This window comes from Apteryx mantelli, chromosome 2, assembly GCF_036417845.1.
Source record: "Apteryx mantelli isolate bAptMan1 chromosome 2, bAptMan1.hap1, whole genome shotgun sequence".
Classification (NCBI taxonomy): Eukaryota; Metazoa; Chordata; class Aves; order Apterygiformes; family Apterygidae; genus Apteryx; species Apteryx mantelli.
In genome coordinates, this window is record NC_089979.1 from 5,045,181 (window position 1) to 5,062,540 (window position 17,360).

Sequence of the window (17,360 nt, forward strand, 5' to 3'; positions counted from 1 at the left end):
AAGACAGAGATGTGGAAGTCCTAACAGAATACATAGTATGTGTAGGAGTAATATCTTTCAAATCAGTCTTTTACGACTAGGGATGCTAGCAGTGGTTAAAGCTCAGAGGTATCCATCTGGATACTGTATGCCTGCTGTAGAGGTATGCTTGTAAGGCCTCCTGACCAAGTTAATTAGCCTGACTTGCATAATTAATGTTAGCCTTAGAATCTCTGTATAAGAGTGTAATATGCTGGAAGACATTATTCTAAGTTTCTAAGTAGCTTGAAGCCTCCATTAAGTTATCTCTGGTTCCTTGAAGGGATGGCCAACACTACCTTCCTCCCCTGCTCCAGATCCTCTTTGGTGGTGTGCAGTTGAACTTGCTCCAACTTGCTACCAGTATCGTTTCCAACTGTAGCTACTCTTTCAGTGTTCTGGTTAGTGCCTGCACTATTTGACTTTCATTAGTAATATAAATTATTATGTAATTGTTTTTTCATGGATAGTATGGACAGTAAAATTTTATAGGCTACATGAGCCCTTTTAGAATCTTGGCTTTAATTACTCAATTTGGATGAATTTTGGATGAACATAATCACCAAGATTTTGTGTTTCCGATTAAACTAAGAAAACTATGAATTTTGCCCCCAAATCTTTGCCTTAATATCAGAATTAATTTTGTTGCTCTGTTGTTTCTTCTAAGTAACATGTTTCCAAAGGGTAAAATTACTTACTTATGAGCATTGACTGTGTGTAGCTAGTGGCCAAATATTTCCTGTGAAATACCTGAAGTGGTGGGTAGCTCAAATAACAAGGAGTCTATTTATTCATCCATATCCAAGAAGAGGTTTTGTGCTGTTGCACTGAAACCTGGAAACAAATTTAGTGTCATGCTTCAACTCTCTGCAAAATATAAAGTGCATGTCCCTTTTCCCCGACCCGAGTTCAGTAAACGTATGGATTTACAAAGAATTAAGCAGTAGTTTAGATATGCATACAACCTTGTCGAATGGCTTGAATACTAAATAGATTTTCAGTAAGTCTAAGTCAATGGATATACTTTAACTAAATGCTTTCTGCACTTAACTCCTAAAAGTAAAGGTGATAAATGTTCTGATATTTCCTCTTCAGTTGAAAAATAAAAATGTTTTTCAGTTTTTTATTTTGCTGTGGAATTAGCACTTATGATTGTTTTAAAACTTGACTTTATATATAATAGCATATACAAGCTAAAAAAAAAGATCTTTCTATTCAGTTTAGTATTTTGCAATAGACAGGAAACTAAGAAAATGTTCTAAATACCTGAGATTTTTTTACATCATTGAGTTTTGTAACAGAAAGGAGAAATGTATGTAATCCTAAATGGATGGGGATGACATTCCCAATTGGAAAAAGTGCCTTTAAGAAAAGTTGTCATCCCTGGTTCAGTTAGAAATACACGTGCATAATGTACATGAGCTGCTTTGCACAATCTCCAAGGCACCTTTCGTGGAACATGACGTATCTCTGCTTCTGTGGTCTACTGAGCAGAAATTCAGGAATGTGAAATGTGGTTGAACTGAGATCAGTTTATTAACAAATTTACACTTTAAAACAACTTACACCTAAGTCTTTAGATGTGAAATACTAGTGTATTTCATTTTGTTACTTGGGTTTCAATAAAAGGTTTTTATTGTAGCGTATTCTCTTTTGTTGTGACTGATACCCTAATTAAGGGGAAATCATTGTTTTAAGTCATCATATGAAGATACAGGGTTAGAAATGACCTTATTACACTGAGTCCAATTTCTGTTTTGGCAAGATGCTGCTTTGTATAATTCTGTCCAATGAGGGACTAAAGGTTGTCTAAGTGCTTGGAGTGCATAAGAAAACATCCAGTATAATAACTTTTGCTACTTTGTTGGTTATTTGGATCTTTGGATATGATGAGTTTAAAGAATGAAGTCAAAAATCAAGATGTTATTGAGATAGTGAGGACAATGAAACGGCTTTTCTTAAATAGAGGGAAATTTCTAAAGGGTGAAAGGCAAAGATTGTCCCCTTAATCTTTTTACAACCTGTTTTTATTCATCCCCACTCTGTTTTCATTTAATTGGTATAGTGTATCCTGACCTTGCAGTCAGTGTGAAACTAACTGCTGCAAGACCCTCAATGTTCTGTATTAAGTAGATGGAAGTTAGTGCTTGTAACAGACAGTACGCATCTTCGCTGCTGTAGTTGTGGATGTCTGCGTAGTCTAAATGAGCATATATTTTCCATCAGTTTCTAAATTTTTGAAGTTGAATTTGATAGTCTGTAGCAAAGGTCTCATTAGATTTAGAGTATAGGTGTAACCTTCAGCTAATGGACCAGGTTGACGTGTTGAGTGAGAGTATGTTAAAAAGTTACATGGGATGTAGTAATTATGATCATGTGATTCCTCCCCCCCCCCAAAAAAAAGACTAATTAAAACTACTCACCTTTTTTTAGTATCTTAAGTTGAAAATAGACTTTTCTCCAAGATTTATGGTAAAATACTAAGGTTAGTGCCAGTGTTGTGATCAGAACTAGATGGATAGGATTGATGTTTTATCTTGCCCAGTTTATAAGACTGACATTAGTATCAAGACTGAATATTTGCCACTAGGTTGCATAGTCATTGAAACCTAACTGTCATCTTTTGAGATGCGGTGTTCATAAATTAGGAACATGAATTAAGCTGCATTTCAGATAAGATTCTGAGGAAAGGTACAGTTGATCTTTGTCTTTTGACAGGTTGTTTGTATACTGAGCAGGTGAGATAGTGTTCCCAGAATTCATATGGAGACAATAATATAGAGAAAAACATTGTACAATTTGGGTTGAGTAACTTTTTTGGCTGGTAAAAAACTTTTTTTACATAGCAAAAATAGTGGGATCCCTATGAGGGAGTCCTAAGAAGTGTTGGAAAGATAGGCCCATTAACAGAAAGCTGTAGGACTGGGAGTCTGACCAAGGTTTAATTTGTAGAGTAGCCAGCCAATAGGTGATCATGGCAAATCAATTAATTTTCCTATGTTTCTGTTCTTCATCTGTAAATTACATAAAATATTGTCACAGGGCTGCTGAGGATAGTTGAAAAAGTTTTTGAGATCAGTTGCCCTTGGTAGTTGTTTGTAGATGTCTGGGAACTGACTCGAATTGAAGGGAATGGAATTGCATATTCTCATAACAACACAAAAGTCTTCCCAACTTGAAACTGGGAAACAGACTTGCCAGAAATAGTAGAGTAGGGTCATAGCTAGCGCGCACTGTTTTAGAGATAATTTCCATGTTCTTCATCCGTATTACTGAGTATAATACTGTGGGGCTCTATTCAAGATGTAGGATAAGACCTTTCCTTTGAAATCAGTCCATTCTTGACCACCTTGACAAACTCCATTTGCTTAAATTTTCTGTGACTTTTCTGTTTTCAGTTAAAAAAATCCTCAACGTGCTTGTATGTATAATCTTTTTAGATAAGCACATTTTAATATTGTTTGTGTCAGTTTGTGTGCTAGGGTCTTTTTTTTTTTTTAATGCTCATAAGGCATGCATTTAATACTATTGAGTGATTAGAAAGTAGAGCTCTGTTTATAAAAGTCTGTTTTTCTAAATAGTATAGTTGGTGGGATTTGTTCACTGATCCGTCAAACTTTGTGATATTTAAGTATGTGTATGTGGCTGTTAATTTTGTTTCTGTTCTTTGTCTTTCTAATTTTTATTTTGTTCCTTTCTTTTTTTCTTCTTCTCTAATACTGCCCTGTGAGTTTGTTGTTGGGTCTAAAAAGGTAGGCTGTGATCGCGTATGTTTAAAAATAGTTAGCTTTCTTCCATGTACTGCCTTTCCACTCTGCCTTCATTGCATAGTTTAGTGTTGCTTTTTATATTTGTTTTTCAGTACATACAAAAATGATTGCTGCCTGGACCCTCACTACTGTGGTTGACCCCTTTTGGCGCATTTGGCAACTGTATTTGGTAGCAATGCTGAATTTTTTTGTAGGACACACATAATTTGCTTAGGTGGCTGCTGGCCTCTGGAATTTGCTTTATTTTTTAAACTCTAAAGCCATGAAGCTATTGCTGCCTGTGTTTGGTTTCCAAATTCAAAAGTTCTGGAAGTCAGTCAAATGCTGTAGCTGTGTTTTTTAAGTCTGGATAATGTTATGATTGGTGATATCTATAGTTATGCATGCTAATTGGAATTGGCAGAATTTGATGGAAATTTTTGTTGAAGCATTTTGCATGAATACTTTTGTGAATTCATTTTGCATGTTTTTATTTTTAAATTTAGCCTTTTTGAAATTTTGAGGATTCAGAAATTCCTTTCAAACTTGTTGCTGGATGGTTTTTAGTGAAAATAATTTCTGTCTTGAAATATAATACTGTTGCTCCGAATTTTCCAAATGTTATCCTTGTAGCCATTCCAGGCAATTTTAGTTTCGGAAGGGGGAGGTCAGAGAAGAAAAGAGTTGGGGATGGAGGAGTAAAGAATGTATCCTATATATCAAATGGGGTAGAAGTGGAAATGGGTTACGGTAGTGCTTTCTGGTTCCATTTTGAGAACTGGAACTGGATTTTTCTCCTCCAATTTGAAGTAGTAGTAATGGTTACTGATGGTGATGATGGTGGTTGTTATTCTGAAGAGCACCATATGTTTGGTACAAAATTAACACTGCTGGGCAACTTTAGAGAAGAAGACTTTAAACTAGATTTTTAAACTTTATAGTCATGAGAATGTACGTGTGTTGAGGAAAGGACCTTCTGAAGAGGTGTTTGGATGATGGTCTGAAGTTATGGAGTATATGGCACGTAGTCCTGAATTACATGACATTGCCTTCTCTGAGATGTTTTTGGGTGCATCGCACTCCCTGGAAGGGCCTCTTTTTGTTGTGTCTTTGAGTGAGACTGCTTACCTAACATCTTAAATAACCTTCCTGGGGAAAAAGACAGATAAACAACTCTTCGCACTGGGATATGACAAGGACCTGACCTCTGCTTATCCTAGAAGAAGTAGCAATTAGCTTGTGTGGACTTCCTGTCATCAAATAGATTAGGATTAAGCAATAGAGAACCAAAACAATTAAACAATGTTTTAATCAAAATTAAATTAGGAAGAAGGTATCCATAAGCTTCTTGCTTTCAGCTTTGCAGCCTGATTCTTTGGGTAAAGCTGTGAAGCTTTATGAATAATCATGCTTTTATCCTAGAAGGGTCAGCATGTATGATTTTTTTTTTCCATTGGATTTACTATACAGTAACTGATTGATCCAGTACTTGATTAAATCATAATTCACTTAGTCATGATGTTAATGACCCGATTTTGTAGATGTGATTTTTCTGAAACAAGCTTCCCAAATACAAAGTAAATTGAGTTTTGCTGTCTGTGGAGAATGGGTTTAGTTTTAAAGAAACTGCTTTTTTTCTCTTCAGACACACTTGCAGTAATTGAGAACCAGTATATTTCTAGTTTAAGGCTTGAATTCATAGCACTTAATTGTGAGTGCTGTATTAAGACACAATTTATACATCTATACATTGCAAACTTCCTCTATAATCAGTGGAGAAGTGTTCTCAAGGAGGATGGTGAAGGCTTTGCAGAGTGTGTAGGATATAGCTCCTATCTTGGCACCCCATTTAAGAGCCTAAAAGTAGGTAGAATGAATTTAGCCTTTGAATGATTAATAGTTCATATCTCCATCATCAGGAATAACATGTTTTAGCTTATAAACAGGGAGAGTTTCTGAAAGAGAAATGTTATGTACAACCAATATTTATTGATGTCTAAGCTTTACTGCAGTGAACAGATGCATTCACATTTTGAATATATTGACATGCACATAAACGTTTAGCAGAATTAGATATTGGTTAGGAAGAGTTGGTGAGGCTGTATGACTGAAGTGTTTCCGGTATGAGATTCCGGTTTAGAAGTCGAGCTTTATTCTGCTTTTGCTATATGACTTACACTTAAGAACATACCCCTAAGAACTTAAAAATATGCTATCTGGAAAATATTAGTTACTGTAAAAATTTTCTGACCTTTCTCATGGAAGTCTAATGATGTTATTAAGATTATATTGAATTTTTTGAGTAGTATTTATTTTAAAGAATGTTCTTTAAAAATTTCTTCCAGTTGAGTGCAAAAAGCAATAATAAAATCAAGCAAAATTGAATAATTGATGCAATCCAAAAATTGGTAAATAAAATCCATTTGGTTTGCTTTGTTTGGATATTTCGAACTCTTCTCTTTGGTCTCTAAATTTGCATATGATATTTTTAAAGTGTTACTGCTAGTCTGTTGATTGCTGGCGCTTTGGTATAACTGTGAAATGATCTCATTTGAAATATGGACAGTAGCTTCTTAAAAAAAATAATTATATAACCTTTCAGCTAATCAGAAGGTTTGTTTCTTGGCTGTAATACTAACATTTGGAGGAAAAAACCTGTTACAGATCATGATGACAAATTGATACTGTAATTAATATCAGGAAAGAGAATTAGGATGATAATGAATAAAAATAATTTTGTATGTATTAATAAGAAAAGCCTTTACGAAATTACAATTTTGCAATAATAAGGAATGCAATTTGTCCATAAACCTACAGAATACTTGAAAGTTTAGGGAGAGGAAATTTGAAGTGTTAGCATTTCTGAATGAAATTATAGCTCCGGAAGGAAGCTATGTTTCCACATTCCACTATTTATTCTGTGTAACAAATTAAAAGAATTATAACATTTGTAATCTTCATTTCATTCTAAAATGCAGAGATTAACAAAACCCTGACTCGAATCAGGATGGTATAGGAGAGTATAAATTGTTTACAAGAGTAAAAATCAACGTTTTGACCAACTGTATTTCTCTAAAAGTCAAAGCTCATATTGAAGTCTTGTTAAGATTTGGTGTCCTTTCTGAGTTTGTGCAGAGCAATTTTAGTTTTCACTTTGAATTTTATTGCTTTTTTGCTTAAAACAGATCCATAAAGTACAAGCTGGTTGAAAAACTAAAAGATAAGAAATAATGCTATTTCTTGACATACCTGAAAGATAAACAGTCTTTTTGTAGTTTTGTGTGTTGCCCTCTTCATCATATCAATTGTGAATATGATGTGATTGATCAGAGAAGTGGGAATATATATTTATGGATTTATGGGATTTATTTGCATTATTTTGGCTGGACAGAAGCAATAGGAGGCATACTTCTTGACTTCTTGTCAATAATACTGGTTCTGATGGCTTTTCTACTTGATTTGTAAATATGAGATTGCATGTTTTTCCATATAACTTTTACCTGTAAATTTTTGTTCCCAGACTGAGCCATGAGTCAGTTATTTTGCCTTCAGACCTTTCCTCTTGATGAACTTTTTTTTTTTTTTAACCAAGTTCAAAAAATAAGACATTTTTTCATGGTTGAATGTAGGGGCTATCATTGGGACTTGATGCTTGTCTTCAGTAAAAAACAGTAAAATGTAGTTAATACAAATGTTTTCATTGTTCTCATCTCTCCTAGCCTTTATGCCTAAAGGAAATAATTTAATATGCTGTACTTTGGTTGCCTTTCCAGTTGTACGAAAGTATCTGTTCATTTAATATTTTCAGTAAGACTTTATTGTCCTGGTCTATTCATTGTTGTTGGGATAGGAAAGAAACTGTATTGTTGGTGTTGTTTGAACTTCTATTTGAATAAATAAAAGAGGGTAGGAACAGAAACCCTGTCAGTTCTTGACTTAAATGATGGTGGTCACGTTGGGCCTCTAAGTGTAGAGTAGGAGGAAAAATGGAAAGGAGCTGCAGGCTTAATTCTTCTGCTAATTATCCCTTCAAAAAAACCCATTCTTTTTTTAACAGGCCATGATATTTCTAAAGAGGTAATACTACTTTACAGACATAGGCAGTTCTTTATTTTTTATGAGTATATTTTTATTTAATTTATGATATTATTAGATGCTATTTAAGCGCACTGAAGAACAATCTTCAAACTTTGTCTGACTGTATATATTAATGTTATATAGCCAAAATATATGATGCATCAGTTTTCTCCATATCTCCTCAGAACATTGGTTCTTTTGCATATTATGCTGGTTGGAATTCATACTGGATGTTTGCTCAGAGAGTAAATTAATGTTAATACATTATTAAGGAGGAAAGAAAATTGACTTTAGGTTAAATATTATCTCAAGTAGGTGTTTTCTGGATGTAATTATAAACTGCATCTTTTATTTTGCAGACACTACAAGAAGCGTTGTCAAGGCCGGATGCGGAAACATGTTGGTGACCTGTGTTTGCAAGCTGGGATGTTACAGGATTCCTTAGTGCATTATCACATGGCTGTGGAACTTCTGCGATCTGTAAATGACTTTCTGTGGCTTGGAGGTAGGATTAATTGATGATAGTGGATCAAATAATTATTTGCTAAATCCAAGGAAATCAAGCTGTCTTCTATAACATTCCTTCTACATTATGAAAAGGAGGAAAAACTTTAGGCGATCAAAATCTGAATGTCAAGAGTGACTAAGAATTAAATCAGAAATAAAAATTGGTTAATAAGACATTAGAAAAAAATGTGATTTTAAAAAACCCAAACACCTACGATATAAAATGTGCTATTGCAGTAAGGCATGTACTTTAAAAAAAAATTTGAATGCGACTTTTTAATGTTTTTTTGGAAAGTGTTTCTTTTTTTCAGTGGATTGTACAGATGATTTAGAAATCTTTCCTGCATATATTTACTAGGACTGCTAGCATAGCAAAAGATTTTTCCTTTTATGTCTGCTGAAGCCTCAGGGGTTTAACTTCCATTGACCTATCTTTACTTTCACATTAGATCCTAGGCTTCACCTTTTTTTTTTTTTTTTTTCCTTCAGATTTCCTCTCCTGCTCTATTCTCTTTATTGGATACAGACATGATCTCTGAATTAAATTCCTTTTTCTTAGTTTCCTACTTTTTTAGTAGAATTACTGTCTCCAGCTCTACTTTTAGCTTTCTCTTTCATTTTACTTAGAAATCCATTTGGCGTCTTATCTGCTCTGTAGATTACAAACTACAAAAACCTTAACAATTTCCAGCTTTCCGCTTTTTCCCTTCTACTCTTGCAAAAGATTAAATTGCTTAGGGTTCTTCAAGGAGGAAAGGATAACTTATCTACTTGTGCAAGGCATGCAAATATTTTAAGCTCCATCTATTGGATTATAAAATTATAGAATCATAGAATAATTTAGGTTGGAAGGCCTGCTAGCCTGACCTTCTGCTCAAAGCAGGTCCAATTAAATCAGGTTGCTCAGGGACTTCTCCACCTGAGTTTTGAATCTCTCTAAGAGTGGAGGTTTTACAATCTCTGGGCAACCTGTTCTAACATTTTACACCTCGTAGTAAAAATAACAAACCAAAACAAAAAAAACTTGTATTAAAGCAAAATTTCCTGTGTTGCAACTTGTGTCTGTTGACCCTCCTCCAATCACTGTACACCTCTGAGAAGAGTCTGGCTCTGTCTCCTCTGTACCTTCTCGTTGGATATTTGAAGACAGCAATAAAATCTCCCCTTAGCCTCCTGCTCTTAAGGCTGAGCAAACCCAGTTCCCACAACTCTCCTCATATGTCCCCAGATGAGGCCTCACAGATGCAGAATAGAAGGGAATAATCACTTCTCTTGGCTTGTTGGCTACGCTGGGTGTTACAGCCTCCTATGCAGTTGGCCTTCTTTTTTGCAAGAACCTCCTGCTAACTCCTATTAACTTGTCTACCAGGACCCCCAGGTACTTTTTTGCAAAGCTGCTTTCTAGTCGGTTAGCTCCCAGGCTGTGCTGCTGCCTGGGGTTTTTCCATTTGAAATGCACTTGCCTTTGTTGAACTGCATGAGGTTCCTTTCGGCCCATATCTCCAGACTGTCGAGTAGTCTCTGAATGACAGCCCTGTCCTTCAGCGTACCAGCTGCTCACCCCAATTTGGTATCATCTGTGAACTTGCTGAGAACGAGCTCTGTGCAATCATTCAGGCTGTTAATAAAGATATCGAAGAGTATTGGTCCCAATATTGACCCCTGAGGGACACCGCTAGTAACTGGCAAGCAGTTGGACTTTGTGCTGCCGGTCGCATTCTTTGAGCCTGGCAGTCCAGGCAATATTCCACCCACTTCGTGATTCACTTATCCAAATCATATCTCATCAATTTGGCTATAAGGATGCTATGGGAGATCACATCAAAGGCCTTGTTAAAATCAAGGTATACAATGTCTGTTGCTCTTCCATTGTCCGCTGAGCCAGTCATCTCATCATAGAAGGCAGTGAGGTTGATGAGGACTGATTTATCTTCTGCAAATCCATGTTTGCTGTTCCCAGGCACCTTGTTGTCCTTTATGTGCTTGGAAGTGGCTTCCAGAAGGATTTTCTCTATAGCCTTTCCAGGGATTGAGGCGAGGCTGACCTGCCCATAGGTCCCTGGTACCTCCTTCTTGAAGATGGGAGTGATGTTTACCTTGTTCTAGTCATTAGAAACTTCTCCCAGTTGGCATGACCCATTGAAGGTGATAAAAAGTGGCCTCACAACGACACTGGCCAGCTCTCTTGACAGCCTCAGATGCATCCTGTCTGGTATTGTGGATTTGTGTCCAGTTGGATTAAGCGCTCCCTAACTCTGTCTTCCTCTGCTATGGATAATGCTTCGCTCCCACAGACTCTGCTAGTGGGCTTGGGGACCTGGAAAGCCTGAGGGTAAACCTTACCAATGAAAACAGAGGCAAAAAGGATGTCAAGTATCTCAGCCTTTTCCGTGACCTTTGTCACTAAGTCCCCAGCTGAGATATACTTCGTGTTCATGTAAATAAACTGACACTACTACATGATACTTCACTTCGTGTAAATGAGCTGACTCTACTAATCTGTTGGTTCTTTAATTTCCAGCTGCTCTTGAAGGACTATGTTCAGCATCAGTCATCTATCATTACCCTGGTGGTACCGGAGGTAAAGCTGGAACTCGTAGGGCACAAGGAGGTTCTCTTTCTGCTGAGGCAGGCAACAGACACAGACCAGGTAAGCGCTGGAGTTTATTTGTATTCTGGTTTTCAGATGTTCAGTAATGGTAATATCCTCCCCACTTCCTATGTTTAGTAAAATTTTACACATAACAGGATGAACTGAGGCAAACTAGAGCTATATTTCTTTTTGAAAAATTTGCATTAGTGATTCTTCTGCTGGTCTGATACTCATGTCAGAGTGTGTGCCTTACACAGAGTTGTAAAGATTTAGATCAATACTACTTCATCTGATTGTTAAAATTTAGTTTCAGTATTAACTTGAATTTTGACGGAGGAAATGCAGACAGTTTTCAGAAAACATACATGGTATGGAAGAGCCACACATATGAGAAGGATAAGTTAGGTATATTTATGCTGAGGTGTTTTGCTGTTCCAAAGTCAACATTTAACAAATAATTTTGGTTAACTAAATACCTATAAACCAGCATTGTTTTCAAGATTCAGCATGCTTTTTATAAACTCTTAGATTGCATAACTAATACAATGATTATATGACATTGATTCGGTAGATGTTCTTTGGAGACTTGGCCTGCTTAACATGCATAGGAATTATTAGGAGAATAACAGAGGGAAAAGAAAGAGAAAATGTCATTAAGTAAATCCATGGTTCACCTATATCTGGAATATTATGTGCCATTTCATTTTCCCAGCTCAAAATGGTGTCCATGTTCCCTATCTCCAGTTTCTCTACTGGAAGGAGGTTGCAGTTTGGCAACAAAGATGATCAAAGACTTGGTATGGTTTCTGTCCAAAGAATAACTGAATAGACTAGGACTCTTCAGTTCTGCCAAAAGAGATGATTGAGGAGAAATGTGACAGAGATCTGTAATACCGTGAACACTGGGGGAGGATCAGATGTTCACTGCTTCTTCTGACACAAGAACTAGAGGACATCAGAGAGAGCTAGCAGATCATAGGTTCAAAGCAAATGAAAGGAATTAGTCTTCACCCAATTTTTAGGTATACTGTGGAACTCCTTGCTGTTAGGAGTTGCCAAATACGATAGACTGATAGAGGCAAGGCTGCCTCAGCTCCATGTTCTCAGATCCAGCCAGCTGTGAGACTGCTTGTGTGTATCCCCAGTAGGTACACATGCAAACGTACACATAATACGTATACACGTGGCCAACCACACAGCTCGACACAAGCAGAAAACACGGCACTCATGCAAACACAGACAGTGCTGACAGCCTAATCCTGTTTCCTTTTCTGGCTGATCAGTGTGAAAGCCTGTTAGTGTTACACACGCATGTACACACACACACACAGACACACACACACTGTGGATCCCTCCAGTATCTGGCCCAAACTTCCAGCTACTCCAGTACTTAGCTCCCAAACCTCTTATCCTACCTGCTGGCTAGTCTGGCTTGATGTTTGCTAGTGATTACACCCTGGCATATGCATCCACACAGTATGCACACACTCTGGTCTCTCCACTTGCTGGCATCCTGGGTGCATGTACCCCATGACCTGTGGGCGCTTTTCCCATTGTTAAGCACGTATGTACATGGAATAGAGTCCGCTCGCCCATGAAAATAGTAAATGGAATTTAATAAGAAGACAGGACAGACTGTAGTGACGTGCGTTGCAGGGTATAGCCAGACAAGTGTACTGACCAACAACCTGTTTACACGTGACCGGCCTGTGTTATCCCCTTCTCCCTCTATTTTTCCATGCTTGTTCCTCCCCAAACTGCCTTGATCCCTTCTTTTCCCTGCCTTTGGTTTGTTCCCTAAAATACCATAATAACTCTTGTATGAACCTGAGATGCTCTTCCTCTGTATCCCCTGATGCGTCCCATACCCAGGTAGGCAGTAACCCACCTCAGTCTGTAAGGTGATCTGGAGAGCCTCTCCTGGTGACTCACCTTAATGGATTTCACCCCGGACAGCTCTGTGGGATCTGATTAGGTTATTGGGGTTCCTCCACCTGATACTGTTCCCCTGTGCTCCTTTGTGTTTGTTGACATGAGCCTCGAATCACATAACTGAACGCTCGCCACAAGGTGTTGAGGCTGCTGAAAGTTGAGGTGGCTTCCAGGATAGGCTGGGTAGGGTTCTTGGAAGAAAAATCTGTTGATGATTTCACAAATATGGGAAAACTGCCTCTGGTTCAGAAAGTCTGAGCTCCAAATGATGGTAGGCAAGGAGAGTATTCAGTAAAATATCATAAAAGCTTGCTTTGCTTTCATATGCTTTGTGGGAGATAGACCAGTAAGCTGGACAGACCTCTGGTCTAACTCACTACAGCTGTTATTTTGTACATAGTTAGGTTCTTATAAAGTATTGAAACAAATAGAAACTGAGTTTAACTGCTGGTATAAGTACTCTTTTGTGTGTGGTGTGATTAAAATTAATTCCTTCATTTAGAAAAGCCCAAAGTTTATTCATATATAAATCACAACCTAGCAAACATATGCTTTGTATCATCTTTAATACAAGAGGTGTGTGTTGACCCCAGATAATTTTGAGGTCAACAATTAGAATTACCTTATTTCAGGAGAAGATACCAGGTATACATACAATATATCGGGATTAAAATCTGTTCATTTGGTCTTATGACCTGTGAGTGTTTTTTAAATGTCGGCTATTATGGTATAATGTCACACAGTTAAGAACCTTTCTCCACTTTTCAGCAAATATTTAACGGTATGTGTGGCAATCTCTTCTTTGCTAAAGGGTGCTCCTTTTTAGTAAAGGATGTAACAAATAAGTCACAGCTGTAAAAATAATTGAATAAAATATATTTTGGGTGTAACATTGCTTTTGTTGATAAGTTGTTTTGTAACTCAAAGTCATTCTGTCACTGTTAGTCTGCAAGCTTGTTAATGCAGTTTTACTTTAAAACTGTGTAAATTCCATGTGACAAGGTTTTTTTGAGAAACTATGAACCAAACATTAATAAATGAAGAAAAATTGATTACATTTTTTTGTCATTCCTTTCAGATGAAACTGTTACTTCATGGTCCATGAGTTATTGTTCCCTTAATCTAGTTATGACCTTTTAATGTTTTGAGATCTGAAATGTTGAACTCTAACGTCTAGCCAAATAGCTAGTGATGTGATGTCTTTCTCCTGTATTTTCTGAAAGATTCTTTTCATTACCCTTTGCTGACTCTGCAATGCCTTTCATTTAAAACCTTTTTTTAAAAATCGCAACCTTGTTTATACAGTTAACCCACCTGTTATGACTAATTTTGTAAGAACAGGATTTAACCTAGGGAACTAATTCCAGTGTACCTTTCTGTGGAATCAGGCCAGATCCAAAAAGGGCCTTGGGTTTCCAAATTCTACCCAAATCAAGATATGGCATTCTTGGAACTTAAATTCAAATCACACCTGCTTTTGAAGAATATAGATGTGATAATTATCTTTATATCTTCCTGACATGCTTGGAATTACACCTCTTCTTGCACGTGTAACTTCAGCCTTGATGGGACAAGTTTTCTTGGTGTTCCCCCTGTGCCCAGACCTAGTCAAGAAGAACATGTTCCTCTTGAATCTCCTGTGACTTCCACCAGTTGACATTTTTAGGCTATCGTGCAGGACTAGGCTACTCAGCAAATGGTGTGGTATCTGCTTTATTAAAAAAAAAAAATCTGGGAGAAAAGCATTAATATTGTCTCTCTTTCTGTAGTATAAAACACAAACTTAAGAAAAGGGAGGTGTTAAATTGTTTTTCTGCTAAGCAGAATTGTAATGTCATATTTCACACCTATTTGGGAAGTGTTGCAGCCATCAGAATATTGTCTGGTTTTTGGTGGCGAACCCTTCACTTTCTTCTGAAACTCCCTAGAAAGAGTGTCGCTACTCAGGAATAGTTCATTCAGAAGAGAATTAGTCAATAACATAGCGCTTAAAATACTTGCCTGAGTGAGGGAGATGTGGAGTCTTGTCTTCTCCAAAGACAGATTCCTTCCTTACAGTCATTGCCTGAACCACTGGGCTGCAGTATCTTGCTAATGGTAAAAAGATGTTTTAAAGAAAAAGTGCAGCTTCTCAGGTTCCTAGAACCTTGTGTTCGTAGAGGGAGAGCATCAGAGTGTGTCCCTTTGAACTGATGGATTCACCTCTCTGCAGCCTTTAGTATAAAAATAGATTGGAGAATTGCTTAGTAGTTCTGGTTGACCAGGAACCTGGACATGTTCTATTGGCTGCGTGATTTGTATGTCCAATAAGCTGAATTCAGATTGCTTCACGTTTAACTTACTAGCTGTTCTGGGTTTCATTCTACTGTGTTTTGTTTTGTTTTGTATGGAGCGCTAGGCTCTTAATTTGGTCACCTGACCTTTCCCTGTCCCCAAGAAGAATTAGGAAACCTGAGTGAGGTGTTGAAGTCCCTTTTTGATCTGGCTCTAAATCTGTAGTCCACTAGTCTGGAGAAGGAGAAAATCAATTAAAAGGAGGTCCTGCCACTCTCGTGGAGCAATTGTTTTGGACTGTTTAACCCTCAATCTTAACAATTTCATTGCCATTTTTGATCAGACTTTAGGGTCACAAGATGTTGTATTTCTGATTAAACCAACTTATCTCCAACAGTCCTGTCAACTCTGTTGTAAATAGTCTGGCTTGTTGAGTTGGCCTTATTCAAATCATTAAAAAAAAAAAAATCATGGAGTGAAATTAATGACAACTGTAAGGGATATATTGGTTACAGTTCTTTAAGAATGTTACCCTAGAGTATTGTGTAGCTTAAATGAGCTCACATAGGGAGATTTAAGCACTGTAGGACCTGATTAGTAAAATATAGTAAGTGGACTGTCATAGAAACTTGCCAACTAAAACAAGAAAAAAGAAAAGGGTGAAAAGAGGATTTGACTTTAAAATATATCCTGAAAATTCATCAATTCTTGTTGGTGTGTCTTAAAATTGATTGTAAGGTTAGAGGATTTTTACATTTGGTTTTTAACAAAATTAGATTTAACGTATGGTGACTACTTATATATTTGGCAGTCCTTCAATATAGGAATGATGATTCTAATAAATTTTATAATTTTGTTCAAGCCTGATGATAGTTATAAACCATATTATAAGAGCTTATTTTGTTGGCTGTTTTGAAGGCTGAAAAAAAATCATTTTTGTTCCTCCTTTTAGGGGCACAAGAAGTTCTCATTGATCCAGGTACATTATTTTCGTGCATGTTTCCAAAGTCTTTTCTTTTTATTACTTGCATTTGTTTTGCATTTGTATAGGTAGTTACTGCCACTTGCCAAAACTAGTACTAATTCCTGATGCTTCCGTTTTTGGCTATAAAGCTTGAGGAAGCACAAAGACTGTGAAGGGCACAAAATAAATTCTGTAGTTCCATTGTTGTATCCCAGTAAATCCTTATCAAAAATTGTTTCTTCTCATGAGTAGTGGGGTTTTTAAATTTTTAGCAAACAAACCTGCATGATCACATGTAGTCTCGTAGTCTCAAGGTACTCTTTCAGTCATCACCAACAAAGATTTTGCGCTTAAGACTTCTTTAAAAGCCTAAAGCATTAACCTGCAGGTATGATTCTTTAGGTTTGACAGACATAAGAAAAATGTTATTTTAGCATTTAAGCATATAAAATAACATGTTTCTGAATGCACAGAAGGAGTAGAAAGTAGCATTCACAGCAGTTCTTGACCGTAACTATTCCAAGAGTTTGGTCCAGCTCTGAAACGTGAAGGTTTCTTTGCCATCTTAGCAGAGAAACCTCTTGGAGAAATAAATTATAGTATAAACATAGGCATGGACTTTGAATCCTACAGATTAAGTAACGTTTAAAAAGGTGTAGAGCCTTTCCAAACCTTTGATGTATGTGTTTAATTTTATTATGTTAACTCTGCAGTAAAATTAAATTCGAAAAATAAAATTGTCATGTTCTTCGCAATACCCCAGATTTTTTTGTCTTCTATTTCAGATTCTCATCCCTTATCTATGTAAAGCCTCTCTGTCTCTTTCTCTTTCTTTCTTATATATGAAATGCAATTTCTCATTGTACTGGCCTCAGGTTTTGTTTTTTTTTAATAGTTTAGTAGTTTTCTGGGGCTGGAGATAGGGAAGAGAAATATTTGTTTTAAATGATTGGAGGAGAAGATCACTGTTCTAATAATTAGTTTATAATAACATATTGCACAATTTCTTTCTTAAGTGTGCTTTAGAAATTCCATTTATAAGTAAATGAAAAACTTAAAGATTAAAAATACATAGTCAGATTTGTCTGTAATCTAATTTTAACAATGTAATATTTTATTCATTGTCTAAATATTCAGATCAGTGTAAAATATTATGAATTTATTTGTTTTTTAATAAGTGAAAGGTTATTTCGTGTTTGTTGTTTTATGATTGAATTCATTTTTCATTTGCATTCTTTATTAATAT

The 17,360-nt window shown here is 36.4% G+C and overlaps 1 protein-coding gene across 3 annotated transcripts in view; it reads left to right on the forward strand.

Annotated features, from left to right (window-relative positions):
* TRAPPC9 (trafficking protein particle complex subunit 9) overlaps window positions 1-17,360 on the forward strand; it is a 461,063-nt gene that overhangs the window by 2,902 nt on the left and 440,801 nt on the right. For 2 of the 3 annotated variants that reach the window (XM_067290119.1, XM_067290121.1), the window contains exons 3-5: window positions 8,204-8,349; window positions 10,873-11,001; window positions 16,103-16,129. In XM_067290119.1, coding sequence (XP_067146220.1) covers window positions 8,204-8,349; window positions 10,873-11,001; window positions 16,103-16,129 — 302 coding nt within the window. The remainder of the gene's footprint in view (window positions 1-8,203; window positions 8,350-10,872; window positions 11,002-16,102; window positions 16,130-17,360) is intronic. The other variant, XM_067290120.1, reaches the window with a different exon arrangement.